Source organism: Poecilia mexicana, unplaced genomic scaffold, assembly GCF_051168715.1.
Source record: "Poecilia mexicana isolate PSO_F unplaced genomic scaffold, ASM5116871v1 scaffold_12, whole genome shotgun sequence".
In the NCBI taxonomy this organism is placed as follows: domain Eukaryota; kingdom Metazoa; phylum Chordata; class Actinopteri; order Cyprinodontiformes; family Poeciliidae; genus Poecilia; species Poecilia mexicana.
In genome coordinates, this window is record NW_028263381.1 from 572,632 (window position 1) to 588,018 (window position 15,387).

A 15,387-nucleotide genomic window follows, 5' to 3' on the forward strand; every position below is an offset into this window, starting at 1 on the left:
ATAAAAGGAACAGGTATGTTAGAGACAGGATGTGGCTCACTATATTATTCTTTTTACAATAAAAAGATATCAGGATTTTCGTTGGTAATTTTCCCAAACAAAGGTTTTCCTGGCAGAAGTCAGTGGATAACTTGTGTCTTAAATGAGAGGAATAAAGTAAAGAAACGGATGTGAATAATTTCAGTGAAAATAGGCTTTATTGTGTATGACAGTGCCCATTGGGTAGAAATACTCTTCACCTGAATTCCAACAATAAGTCAATTCAAATCATGGTCTATAAAAAAGTTTGAATGATGAATGACTGAAACCTATGCATGGCACAGTGGATGGTTAGTTTTAAACACTCCAAAGGAAATAAAGCTACTTCTACTTTTATTGAGTAGAGTGATGAAATTATTGCACTTTAGGAACAAATGGCCAGACATTAATACTTAACTTGAAAGAGAGGACATCTTTTAAGCACAAATGTTACTCTTCTTAACGATGATGTACGTTTCTAAAACAGCTGAACATGAGAGTATTGGTCCAGATGTGTGTCACACCTCTGGCGTTTGGCACACGTTTCAGTGGAATGGATCAATAAACATCAGTCCAGCAAACATTAGACTGATGTAAAAGTTGTGGACATTAAATATATGGCTTCATACTCACTACACAAACTAGTCCTCCAATCAGATCCTGGTCTAAATACTAACTCAAAGATCACCTCTGTTGAACACATTTTATTCTTTTAAAAATACTGATTTTTAACTAATCCGTTTAAAATAGTCTTGTTCTAAACTATAAAATTCAAACATTTTATTTTTCTTATAGTTTTGTACAGTAAAAGGAAAATAATCAAACAAAATGGCAGAAATGTCTATTACTAACTACCACCTACATATCAAGACTCTTTGGAAGTGTGTTCAGACCCAAGAAAATGCATACATATATATATTTTAGATATATATCTAAAAATAAAACATAAAAATCTGCTTAGAAACTTTGCATAGATTGTCACTGAAGGATAATCCATTTTCATAGCAATGCGATGTAACAGAGTCCGAGAGAGAAGGGCAGAGGAATGAACTGGTACGGCTTTCTAAAGCCTCACATCAAGAACACAGAAGCGTAAAAAAATCTCACTTTCTAAGGAATATAAACATATATCATTAGAAGCATACATAACTTAATTATCGCGTGAAGGCATATGTCTCAGTATAAGCAAACATTTATCATTACTGTCATGATATACTATTTAGCATATTCTTGCTCTACTGTTAAAGCATTCTGATATGTTACTGTAGACATGGAGTTTGACTTGCTGTTAGAACTGATCTGATCTGAAGCATTAGGTCCTGAGCGTTTCACAATGATTTGCGTTGCTGATTTGCGGTTTGTTGGCACCTCCCCCCCACACTCTCATTGGTCCTGGCCATCCTCTCTCAGCTCTGAGGGGAGGAACTTGTACTGCTGTTTTCGGATCATGGCCAGCTTATTCCTTGCCTCCTCCAGTTCCCTTTCTTTCCGAAGCATCTCCTCCTGAGCAGCGATAATCTGAAAGATCCACCGGAGGTTATCAGAGCAGCTTCAAACTCACAGATCAATCAGAAAATGAAACTAGTGAACATTTATTCTCTTCTAAGGATAGCTTTGAGCTTAGGCTTAAATGTTTGTTTTTGAAAGCTAATATAGTAATAAATAATTACTGAAATCCCAAACTTTCCCAACAATGTAAATGTCACTTAACATTTTTCTTGAATTATCTTTTTACTTCATCAAGGTGATGAGTTTCTGAGAACTTCGAGCCAGTAACGCATGACTTTCTTTTTCCCTGGGGTGTAAAATGACTTGAAATGGAGGCTTACTTCTGTTAGCCGGGAGTTATCAACCCAGTTACCCAAGAACATCACTGTGGATCAATACTCATGCAGTGACACAAGGTTAAAACATTATCATTTAACTCCATTTTCAGATACTGTAAAAATGTACAAATACTTTAATCAAGTCATATTCGTAAATTAATATGGTAATAAAAAGGTTTATTTTATAATGTGAACGAAAGGCAGACAAGAAGAGCAAAATGATATGCGAGTTATTCATGAGATTTCAGAACAATCTCTACAAGCATGTATATAATGCTTTAGATCTTCATCTTGTCCCAGTTTGTAGCTACATGTAAATGTGTTCGGTCTGTGTTGACATGACTTACCTGAGCAATGCCTCCAACCATCTTACTCTTGACCACCACAGCCTGGTCATCCTGAGCATCAAACGCTGCTTTCTGAGCTGCTTTCACCAGGTTGTCTGATGCCCTTTTCACAGCATTTCCAGCAGCCTGCAGAAAAACAATTTAGGACTCTTTAATTCTTTTTTTAAAGGTTTTATCGGTTCTAGAGGGCTTTGAGTGTGGTCAGACAGAAAGTGGGCAATTAGAGTGTAACGGCCCCTGACCATTTTAGGTTGTTTTGAGTGTAGTCTAGTGTTAAACGTGTTAAAGTGTACTCTGATAGGTGAAACCTTTTTTTGTAATAGGCATTTTATGCTCCACTTGTTTTTCTCTGAACTCATTTTTATATTGCCACCCCGATCCTGTAGACCTGGGGTCATAACACAGAGAGAGAGGAAAGGCAAACGTCATCCAGCTGGGACTCTAACCTGTAACCGCATTGCCACGGACCCAGGATTCACACACACATTGTGGCCTACCCCTACACCACCACAGGACACACCTGGACTTTTTGATTCTAATCTAGATTTTTAAAAATCTGACTGAAACACTTTTTTGGTGGAACTGTTTTTGGTGGACAACAACAAATGCAGATGCATTGTTATTACAATTACTCATAGATGAATCATTGAACTTGGGGAGAGCGGCTTCATGCAGACTGTGGACAATAACTCTTGGCAGAAGAGCTCCAGTTGTGTGCAGGGAGTCTGATTCCTGCTTACAGCTGGAGGCCAGCTTTAAAAGGCAAATAGAGCAACACTGATAGCTAAACATTTCCCTCATTGGGCAGATCACTTCAGACATCGCAGCCTTCCCTTTTGTGGTTCTGAGAGCTGAAAGCAGTCAGTCTGCTGGGTGAGGTCTCAACACCTCCGTCCATGTGGTTATCGCTTTCTTCACTGGTATGTCTGGTTGTAATGTTGCTGCTACTCTGACTGACATAAAACATACCCTGTTCCTCACCGTGACCATCATCACACTGGAAACAAGAACATTTTGTTTAAAAACAATATTTTTATTTTAACTAAAAATTTCTTTATATGGCCACACTCAACAAATATTTGATTGATTCCTGGTGGATAAAGATGGATTATATGAAATTGGGTGCAAATCGGCTGAAATATGTGGAAGTTAGAGCCAAACATATGACAATGGCGTCATGTCAGAATTTACTACACTGCCTCAGTCTATAGAAATAAGTTTAGGTGTTTGAAAGCAAGTGAAACCAACTTGTTATCAGTCTTCTGACAAAATGTCAAGTGGACTATGTGAAAGGGGTTGGAAATTGACCTCTCTCAGTTAAAAAATTTACTTCTTGCTCATAGAGGGTGTGGCTTTGATGATGCCAGGATATAACCATATAGTATGTTCATGCATCTAACATTGATCACTCATGTTAGATACACATGCAACTTGGCCTTTGCATGTGAAAGTTATAGATTTTCAAATGTGTGGAGAAGGGGCCATGTTTGTGACCTGGCCACTCTCCCTAGACATGCTTCAAAACAAAAGAATTTGATAATTTTTAATCTGCTATCCCCTAACTGTATACTGACCAAATATAAAACTAATAAATCAAAATCTCCAGGACAAGTTCGCTGACTAAAGTTCGAGGTGTATGAAAGCAAAAGTGGCCCTTTGACCCAAAATGGCCACCTTCCTGTACATTTTAAGCCACACCTCCAAGAGACCAAGAGACTTTTTCTTGATATAGAGGGTTCTAGCAACAAATATCAGGTCTCTACAATGTGCCATTTAGTCCATCTCAGTTTAGGAGGCGCCTAGAGCTGCTTGGCCACACCCCTTCACATGGGGGACAATTTTCACTAGTTTGGGGAGTTTTTGAATATGTTAAACAAGCAAATTCACTTATGACAACAATAATAAGACACATTCAAATTACAATTCAATTGTATTATGAGCATTATTGACACTCAGTTTTATGTCTTCAGCATCAGTGGCTGCCCCACATTCAATTTCAAAAGACTGTGCAGTTATAACCTTAAGAAGCAGCATGGTAAGTAACATCAAGAGCGAATGCTCTTGATGTTACTTACCAAGTGTAATCATAGATCAGGACTAATGTTTCCAGTTCCAAGTGCCATGGAAGGACTAGGTGGATAGTTTCCAGTGCTTCTGTAGACATAAATGTATGGGAATTACCATGGTGGCAGCTGCAGGCTCAGACGAGGAGGAGATAAGCCTCCACTGATTGGATCAGAGAATATGAGCTGGTCTGGGCAAGCCCAAGAGCTCATGGCCACGGTACACACTGCCTTAAAGATAGTATTTTTGGATGGATGAGGGGGAAGAGATACCTGTGCTTTCTGCTGTGACTTACAAGTGACTGCATTGGTTACAGCTAAAGGTCAGAACAACCCTGCTGAGCTACAGTGTTTCCACCACTGAGTCAGGGCTTTTAAAGGAGTTCTTTTACACAGAGTTCCATTTGTTCAGCTACTGGTTGCTCTGCTAGCTGCTTACCTGATGAGTCTAGAGAAGCTCTGTCAAGCTTAGTTACAGATTAAAAAACAAACTCCCATTAGACTGATGATAAGCCTCTGAAGCAGTTCTTTACAAAAATGACAGTCACTCTCACTGCTAATAATACAGGCTGGCAGTTGTTGGAATTCTGCCCATTTTCCACTGAAGCCCTTTAGCACATGTTATAGACATCAGTTGATTTGTGATGAGAGGGAATCAATACTGGAAATACGTTAAAGTGGTGCCTGGGTGAAGCCTAAAGATTCACAGTGTTCTCTTTTGATATCCAGCCGACTATTAAAGGAGCAGCTTACATTTACATTTCATTCCAAACATGCACCAATTTATAACTGCTTTAGATTCCATACCCATTTGCAAACGACGATCTTAGGTAATCTTCTATGAATTAATTACTCATCTCTCGAACAAACTTTCTAGATAAATACTAACATAGTATCTACCAGCAGTAGGACAATTATTGTTATACTGATTAAATAAAGAGACCACAAACTCAGTCAAATTGTCCAATTTGGGATTAGAACCAGAATTAATGAAAATAAGGGTTTATGAAATCTTGTATAAGAGATTTGCATATTCTTATGACAATTTATTTCCCTAATTCCTCAAACACACTTTGCCACCACAGGAAATAAATTGGTTCACAATAGCACAGGTGTAAGAAATAGTGACAAATGGGTTGGAGATGGGGGAACAGAACTGAGAAAGGGATGAACTGACCCGGAACAGATATCCCACTTGGATCTTTCGTGGTCACATTAAAATGGACAAGAAATTTCTGGATCAATACCAGTGACATAGTAAAGTACTTACTAAACAGACCATAGGTAAGGTAATGAGATCGGGGTTTGTTGCAGTGACTGTTTAACAGATGGACTCATTCTAAAAGCTCTTCAGAAGATCTGTACAACTTTTCCTTAAAAGATGGTCTCATTCAGTCTCAATTTGGAATTTTGACCAAATTTTCATTCAATACTTCAAGGTGATCTGTGCCAACTATCATTATGAGTATCACTGGAGTCAATAAGCAGTTATTACAAAGTGGCATCTCAAGTTACAGTTATTGACTACAACCATCTAGTGATTGTAGTTGTTCTTGTAGAACAATGTGCCCATCAGATTTATCTTGACGTGGAGCCACAGTAAATATTCAGGTCTGTCATAGGAGGGGAAGTTTGGAAGTCAAGCGGGTCCATAAATAATCCATGGATCCATCTGCCTTTTTCCTTCTTACCCAACTTTATTATTTAGTTACAAGAACCCTATCCTGGGTTGTGTTTATGTGAGTTTGGCTGGTAGCCATCAGTGGTGGAGAAATACACCAAAGACGACCTCTCCTGGTCAGTGAACACCATGTCTGTGGTCAAGAGGGCACAGAAACGTTTGTATTTCCTGCGGAGGATGAGAAGAGCACACCTGCCCCCGCCCATCCTCAAGACGTTCTACAGAAGCACCATAGAGAGCATTCTGACCAGCTGCCTCTCTGTGTGGTGTGGAGGCTGCAGCGCCACCGATTGGAAGAACGTGAAGAGAGTGGTGCGGACAGCAGAGAGGATCATCGGGGCCCCCCTTCCCTCCATTCAGGACATTTCATCCCAGCGCTGCGTGTCCCGAAGCCGAAATATCGTCAGTGACCCCTCACACCCCCACCATGGACTGTTCTCCCTGTTGCCCTCTGGAAAGAGGTTCCGTAGCATCCGGTGCAGGACCACCAGGTTCCGAAACAGCTTTTTCCCACTTGCCATTAGACTGCTGAACTCTTAATCGCACTGCACTTAAAATCTGGTCTCCACCTTATACCTTGCACATGTATAGAAACTAAAGAACTTCTATTTCTACTGTCATTCCTGCACTTTATATTTTATATTTCATATTTATATTCATATTTTATATTGTATTTTATTTTATTCTGGAGTAACTTCACAACATTGAAAGCTCAAAACACTGTCCTGAGCCGAAATGCAACGAAATTTCGTTCTGTATACACCTTTGTGCATGCAAAATGATAATAAAGTCTAAGTCTAAAGTCTAAAGTCTAAAGTCTAAAGAAAGTACTCAAAAAATATACTTAAGTAAAAGTAAAACTACCACATTAACATTTGTACTTAAGTAAAAGTAAAAAAGTACTGGCTTTTAAAAATACTTAAGTATTAAAAGTAAAAGTACTTGCTGAATGGATTACCTAATCGCTAATATCATTAAGTGAACCGATCGTATTTAATTTTAACAGTGATTCTTGAGAATAGGGACAAAACAGGTCCTATGGATAAAGCATGAAATTTGAATAAAATATACACAAAATATATTTTTTTCAAATATCTAACTAAACTAACCTGGGTCATGTGAGCACAACAATGTATATTTTTCTTTTTTTTGCTGAATATTTTTTTATTTTAAACATTGTAGTCGGTGGATGGTGCCTGTAAAAGCCCTTGTCCAGGAGCAGAACTCAACACATTCTTATAGTTTAAAACAATTAAAGAAATACTAAAATTATATATTATGACAATTAAATATAAGTAGTCATATAAATAATTATAAAAGTATCGATAAATTGAATTATAAATAATTTTTAGATATTTTCCAACTCCGTTGAAATTTGTCCTTAGTTTTTGTCAACACCGTCAGAAATGTAAATGTAAAAAAATCAGGCATTATTGGGGGGCACCAGAACTTCTGAGGACCCCATGACGTTGTCTTTTCTCTTCCTTTGCTAGGAGGGCTAGTTAGCTCCGGTTAGCTTATGTTATTCTTTAGTTTTTTCTTCTGCTTTATTCCTAAGTTGTTTGTCACAACCATGATGTGTCAACTCCATAACTGACAATTTACAAAACTTTGATGAAATTTTGCGAAATAAAAGCTTAATTTTGGTATAATGTAAAGATTTCATGGACCTGACGAGCTACAATATGGCCTCCTTCAGAATAACATCATATAAATTGAGGTAGTTTGGCATTTCGTCAACTCCGTCAGATGTCAACTCCGTCAGAGTTTTTCTGACTCTTTCAGTGAAATTGTTGTCAAATCTCACTTAATTGTGCAACTAATTCATTTTAATACATTTTACATGAATTGCATTACTTCACATGTACCAAGTTTTTCATTTTACTCACTAGTTTGTCACCACCTTCAGTTCTGTGTCAACTCCGTCATGCACTGTCAACTTCATCAGATGGACTTTTTCTTGTTTTTTGTTTTAAATAATATTTATTTTATTTCTTGAGAAGCATTTGTCTGTAAATTGAGTAAAAATATCACTAATGGAGTATTTTAAAAATCATTTTAGATTTATTTTTGTCAGATGGTGATGACAAAGTTTTGGGTCAGGTCGATTAAAAATGTAATTTTTTAAAAAAAAATTCGCAACTGGGAGCCTGTACCTTAGCATCTTCATATTTTCTAAACATTATTTGTCATATTTGCATACATAAGGTTGAGAAATAATTAAAAAAAAATATGGGAAAATTAAAACCCATTTTGTCCCTATTCTCAAGAATCACTGTTAATACAGTAGAAATGTGCCATTTTAATGAACAATGCCACAGATAAAGCATGTTTTTATTATGTTTACTCTCTGTAACATAGTTAGATTTAGATATGTGATTCTATGCATCATAATTTCAGGGATGGAAACATCTTGTCTCCTGTCCTAACATAGCATGAACTTCACTTTTTTTTGCCACTAGTGGCTTTTATTTTGAAAGAAATCCAACAGAAAGGGGATGGAAAGAAGGTGGGTGAGGGAGGACATGCAACCAAGGAGCCACGTAGCAGAATTGTAGTCTAGACCACCGAACCCAAGAACAAGACAAGACTACGTGACACAAAAAAATTAAGTTTTACCTATCAAAATTGCTTCTCAAATTGATCTGAAAGATCCACATTCCCATAAAACACCTAGATATTAAATTCTTGGAGCTGAAATAAATTTAATCAGTAAAGATCCGTTCAGAAGAATCGGATCGTTCCTGAATGTCATATCACTTTAAAGCCGACTTTGGTAACAGCGTTGTCCCATAAATGCGACACCTCAGTCAACACCTCCACATAATAATTCAGCGCATGAGTGACAACTTTTTTTCATCGCAGATGCAACATGTGTCTCAGTCAGCTAGCTTTGCTAGCATCACATCCACAGATCTTACCTTTCTTTAAGCTTTCCTTCCAAGTGACGCTAAAGGTTGGACAAAGTCTCCACCGTCTGTGAAAGCGAAGCGCTGCTGATTTTACATTTCAATTTATGCAGCGCTATTACTGACGATTAGACAGACATCTTCTCCCGCTCAGAGGAAACCACTGCGCATGTCTGGAGCTCCGCGTGCGAGTAAAGGTGGAGGCGATGGGTGACAACAGACACTAAGTCACGTTATTGCTTGGATTTTATGGCGCCACCTTAAGTCCCTGAATTTCACATTTTAACGGACAAAAAGCGCAACGCGACTTGGATGTAACGAGTAACAGAACAGTTTTGTAGAAATGTAGTGAAGTAGAAAGTACAGATACTTACTGTAAAATGTAGTGGAGTAAAAGTAGAAAGTATCCATTATTAAATCTACTTAAGTACAGATACACGAAAATTGTACTTAAGTACAGTAACGAAGTACTTGTACTTCGTTACCTCCCACCACTGGTAGCCATACTCACATAAACACGTTGTAGTGTGGCAAAGCCAGTTGATGTGCACATTGAATGGCAGCAGAATGTGTATTCTAATACATAAACATTAACAGGTTATGCTAACCTGGAGCCTCTTCATGGTCTGTGAGTCCTGGTCAGCCTTGACCTTGCAGGCCACCAGGAGCTGAGCGGTAGAGGCTGCCACCTGCTTAGCTGAAGAAATGAGCTTCTCCTCACTGGCATGTCCCTGGACCGCAGAGTTGGCTGCTTCACACAGGTTGTTGGTTGCTGCAGCAACCATCCGGGCCTAAATGATCAAGCGGGACCAAAGACAAAACAGCTTACAGAGAATGTCTTACACCATCTGAGTTTAAGTTCAAGATGGCTGACTTACAGCTGAAATCAGGCCCTGAGACCACTGCCCATCATCCACTGCATTTGCTGGAATTGCTCCCACCTGAAAATATCAGACAGACTGGAGTTATACTGGATTTATTAGTGTTCTAAGCAGTTCAAACATCAGCAGATTTTACAGCTTTAAAGTGGACAAGAAGAGAAGGAATTTGGCTGATCTGTTTTTTTTTTTTTTTTAGGGAAAGCAGAGTGATGTTGACTACAGTTATATTTTAAGTGTTGGTGCTGACATACCTTCCCCTGAGCAACAAGCTCTCTCTGAGCTGCTGAAGCTGCTTTGACAAGAGCACTTGTGGCAGCTGCAATCGACTTGGCTGCTTCCAGAATTTGCTCTTCAAAGTTCAAGCTCTCATCTGCCTCCTGTTAATTAGAAGGAAAACCAAGAGATGAGAAATATATTGACTCAGGCCAGTGGACAACTTAAGGCCATGTCTTTATGAAGGGCCATACTACTAATATACCCATTTGCTCAAGATAAAAGAGTGCTAAATAAATTTGAAATGGAAAGTATGAAAAGGCAGCAGAGCTCACAGCGCATAAGATCTGTAAAGCATGCTGACCGGCAGCCTGAGGTGAGGTTAACAAATTAGGTGTGAATGCCTTTGGCCTGTAAAAGGCCTGGTAACCTTGGGTTTGGTCCTTGGCCTCAGCTGCTCCAGTTTCTTGGCAGCTGCTTCGATAGCGGCTGCGGCTCCCAGCAGCTCGTTCTCTGCGATGACAGTAGGATCCTCAGGGTCCACCCACTCTGTGCCTATAGCACAAAAAAATAACACTGTCTCAGTTTGTACCAAACACAATGTCAGTCTTCACTCTTTCCAAAGATACTCAGGCTTCATAAGAAAGCTGAGCTCATGTTAAATATTCCTCCAGACATGAACAATATCCTCTCTGGGAATGAGACAAGCTATCCCTTACAAGAAACTCCTCAAGATAAAGAGAATTGATAAAGTCCAACAGGGCTTTTCCCTGATGAGCTACAGAGTATGTTTAACAGAAAAGTGAGCAGTTGTTTTTACCTCAAACAAGGTATAAAAAGCAGTTTTAGAAAAGGCAGCAGCAGGATGCTGAGCAACACAAACAGCCTCCAGAAGAGCTTAACATTGCCCTGCTTTATGCAGATAGTTAGTGACAGTGTTTTAAATAATTTAAAGTATCATTTATTTTTATTCAACTGTCCAAAGGACATTTCCCAGCATTCATTTTACTATCAGTATTTTATTTTTATTAACCTAAAGCTGAAAATTATTTCACAGTGAGCGACTCTTACATCAGCGTCATTCAATGTTAAAATGCATTTCCAAACGAAAACAAATCTGTGTGTTAGCAGTCTGCTGTTACAGGTCTGAGCTGCACATACCTTTCATTGCCTCAGCAGCCTGGATGAGCTCAGTGACGCTGCCAGCAACACGCTTGGAGAAGTTGGCAAGCTGCTGCTTCAGATCATGTGTGGGCTTCTGGATGATCTGTGGGTGAAAAACTGCATAAAACTTCCATGCAAGGCTGACTATTTATTCTTTCTACACACAAAAATTATGAAAAAGGTTCTTCACATATAGGATTATGTTCAGAAATTAATATCCCATATTTGATTACATAAATGTTTGGACAGCACCATAGGCACCAGGTTAAAAAACAGCTACGCTGGACTGAAACATTCAGAACCCGACTGTCTTGAAGATTGTTATGAAGCAGCATCTTAGTCAATTAAACAGGCAGACCCCAGATGATGATGCCATAACTCTGGATACTTGTGATAGGTAAACTGACATGTTAATAGGAGGCAAACCTCAAAGAAAGTCCTATACATTAACTAGAATGCTGGTTGAATAAATGACAGCACTTTATCAGAGTCCAAAGTCTGATAACGTACTGCAGTCAGTCATTCACCAACTCATACACACATTCACACACTGATGGTGGTGAGCTACACTGTAGCCACAGGTGCCCTGGGACACACTGACACAGGCCAGGCTGCTATACAACCAGCATCACTGGCCCTAGGGGTGGGCAAGACAGAGTTCAAGTTTTATCACAAAGTTTTGTGGTACTATTGTGATCAAAATAAAAGTGATAATAAGAAGCATTTATTCCAACAATGGAAAATGCCAACAGTTTTAGGGGTCTTTAAATATCATTATCTGGAATTTATCATCACAACGATAAATGAAAATCTTATGATAAGAAATTTATCACGATAAATGATATAATAAATGCACACTGGCACTTTGAAACATAAAAGTTATAAATACACAACCACCTATGTGTTTTTAAATGAAGTCCTTTACAAAAACACTAAGCCTGAAACACACCGAGTAATGTGAGGACTTTAAAGGGGAACAAGAAACAGACCTTCAAAAGAACAAGTTAAAATTTTGATGTTAAAAAATTTCTGACAAGATATACAGATAGTAGTTTATGTAGTGAAAACTGCTTGTTCATTATCATTTCCATCTTACAGTGCAATTCAAACCATTAATCTGAAAGTCAGGAGTCTGAAAAATGTAACTTTAAAAGTTATGCAAATGATCCTTATGAAATATGTGCTAAACTTGCCACCTGGTGGCGCTGTGCATAGTGCTTGAATGATCTTGCTCAGAGGGGACAGGGCTTTCTCTGTTGTGGGTCCTAAGTTATGGAATGACTTGCCTTTGCAGGTCAGAGAGGCCCCTTCACTGTCCACTTTTAAAGCTCGTCTTAAAACCCATCTATTTTACTTGGCTTTCAACTCCAGCGGGATCTAGTTTTAAATTGTATGTTTGTTTGTTTTTAAACTGTAAGAGTTTTTATTTATTTATTTTTTTAAATTGTTATGTAGTGTTTTAATGTACAGCACTTTGTATCAGTTGTGGTTGTTTTAAAGTGCTTTATAAATAAAGTTGGTATGGTACCTTGTGCTTTATGCTTTGTCTGGCCAAGCAGAACTTAAGCAATAAGCCATGTAGATGGAAGACACTTATTTTCTTCTCTGCTATATCTTAGATTTTGAAATGTAAGTGAGATTATGTCTGAGAGCAGGTTATTGTTTTACAGGTGATTGGGTATGGTTTTCGACGGATCGTCGATGCCATGTGGAGAGCAGATGATGTATGAAACTGACTTAGTGTAACATCTCAAGTAACACCAAAGTGAATTCAAATCTCTGATCACACTAAATGGAATACAATCAGCTAAAGTCTGAACCAAAAGATCTCATTGATTTCATACTCTGAGGCAGCAGCTGTTCAGACAGAACCGGCCTTTCAGTCACCAAGTAATAGGTGTTGTGCAAAATACAGAAACTTCACATGAATGGAAGTATTATTATATTATTTAGAGACTTATGCACTCTAAATAATATAAAATCAGTGCTTTTTATTTCAACAACAAAGCATGGTAATGGCAAAAGGAAGCAGAGAAAGAATCTGGTTCTAAAATTGACTAACTTGTATTGCAGCCATCTTGCTCAACTCACATTTAGAATGCATTGTTATAACATGACAGCAAACCCCAAACATAAATATCTACAGCCATTAGAAGACTGAGTGACAAGAACAGCAGACCACTGGGATACGTTGGTGCTCTGATATAGCTGGGGCTCAGCTGGTGTCCTTACACTGTCCTAGAAGGGAAATATCCAGGTTGGAGCAGTGTGCAACAGGTGCAGGGAATTAACAGAGCTTAGGCCATACTCAGCTCAACTTTATTCAGATGTGATGTCAAAAGAAGATTGACATTATACCTTAGGAATGTATGCAGGGAGCCAAGTTAATGCCAACGGCAAACAAATGCTCCCCAACAACAATCTGATGTTAATACAATGTGTGTGTAGTCAGGACACACCTGGTGGATCATCATGAGGAAATTATTCTTTCTGAATATGAAATACTTGGGTTCAGACAAAATCAAATATCTGTAAGTTTTATTAAGGGTAGTATGATATTTAGGGATTTATAGGTTTTATTCTTCATCCTTTATGGTAAAACATTAGCAAAACCAGCCAGCTAATGACACTGACATGCACAATCATTATTAAGAGATTGAATCTTATTATTTTCTAACCATCAAATCACTACAGAAAGACACACCTACAATCAGCAGTACACACACAAAAGGCCTACACACCTGCAATTCAGAATACTGATGTATTATTGTGAGTGGGGGTGACACTGAATGGTCAGACTACTTTTCAAACAACACATGTGCACTTCAGTCATGCTGTGTACTCACTACTCACCGGCTAGCCCCAACATCATTGAGATACCAGTTTTAAGAAACATAGGCAAACCATTGGGGGGGGGGGAGGGGGAAGAGAATGAAAATGTCAAATCAGACATTCTGTGAGAATTGTGCTCTGGGGTACAATTGAGGGTCAGATGACATAAAGCTGAAGAGTTCCCAGGAGAAGATCTTGAAGGTATGCAAAGCTGCATCTGAATGAAGCAAAAATATTTCTGGAACTTACTATGTATATATTTCTCCATTGGAGAAACTTGTGTGACTGCCAAAAAGGAACATAAGGTCCTTTAAATTATTATTTAAAAACTTAAAGGTGCAGTATGTAATTTTTATAAAAATATGTTTTTTACATATTTGTTAAAACTGTCGCCACATCGTGACTGTGTAATATGAGACAGATATCTGTGTAAAAAAAAAAAAATCAAGCTCCTCCACCTCCTCACAGAAATGCACCACTTTAGGTCAAAAACAACCAATCAGAGCAAGGAGGAAGGTCCTGTGTTTATGGGCTGCTTAATGTACTAGAACAACTCACCGTTCCAGGAAAACAGTTTATCTGTCATCACCAGCAGCCATGCTAACTAGCTTGAGAATACCTGCAAGCTCTATGTGGTGAAGTAGCTGTAGGTTAGCAGACAGCAAGGGGGATGGGATGGTGTGATTGGTTATTTCTGACTGACCTGTCCATTTATGTAGTTAGCACTGGGAACATTGGGAGAAGTCAGAAGAGCTCAATTTTTTCATAGATTATCTGTTTTGTACGGTTTTGTCGTGGTGTACACCACGACATGGTGACACTTTTAACATGGAAAGAACATATTACACTCAAGTTACATATCGCAGATTCAGCGGTGAAACAAGTGGGAGATAAATCACTGAGAAATTTCAGTGGATGTACACATTGAATTGCAGCAAATGGTATGTAAAAAGAAAACATAACCTAAAAAATAGAGTAGCTGGACACATTGGTGGCTCTATTCTGCTGGTGATGGATGGCCCCACCAGCCCTTGTACTCAAACCGATCTCAAAACTTTAACTCAGTGGTTCTTAACCTGGGTTCGATTGAACCCCAGGGGTTCGATGAGTCGGTCTCAGGGGTTCGGCGGAGCCTCTGCCGTGGAGGTAAAGACACACTTTGTAAAGTCGTAATGACGCGCCCCGCTTTGCCATCACTTGCTCCAGAGGGTCACGTTACATTGCTTAGCCAATCAGTGCTGCGGGAAAGAGTTCCACTCTCAGCATGGATTTGAACTTGTATCTTTAATAACTTCAGTAAAGCTCACCGTTTTTACCAAATTTTATAGTCTAAATCTGCTCCTTAGTCACATCTTTTCGGGGTTGGTACTGCCTCTAGTGGCGTGGGGGAGGTAATACAACTAATATAATTACATTAATAACGCAAATTATTTTCTGTGTCAGGGGGGTGGGG

At 38.7% G+C, this 15,387-nt stretch overlaps 1 protein-coding gene across 1 annotated transcript in view; it reads right to left on the reverse strand.

The window, feature by feature from the left end:
* Nucleotides 1-178: 178 nt before the first annotated feature.
* The window catches only part of tln1 (talin 1), a 79,442-nt gene continuing 64,233 nt past the window's right edge, over nucleotides 179-15,387 (reverse strand). The window contains exons 51-57 of the mRNA XM_015007224.2: nucleotides 11,100-11,205; nucleotides 10,369-10,493; nucleotides 9,977-10,102; nucleotides 9,723-9,785; nucleotides 9,453-9,635; nucleotides 2,192-2,317; nucleotides 179-1,536 (exon numbers count right to left, since the gene is read on the reverse strand). Coding sequence (XP_014862710.2) covers nucleotides 1,402-1,536; nucleotides 2,192-2,317; nucleotides 9,453-9,635; nucleotides 9,723-9,785; nucleotides 9,977-10,102; nucleotides 10,369-10,493; nucleotides 11,100-11,205 — 864 coding nt within the window. The 3' untranslated portion in view covers nucleotides 179-1,401. The remainder of the gene's footprint in view (nucleotides 1,537-2,191; nucleotides 2,318-9,452; nucleotides 9,636-9,722; nucleotides 9,786-9,976; nucleotides 10,103-10,368; nucleotides 10,494-11,099; nucleotides 11,206-15,387) is intronic.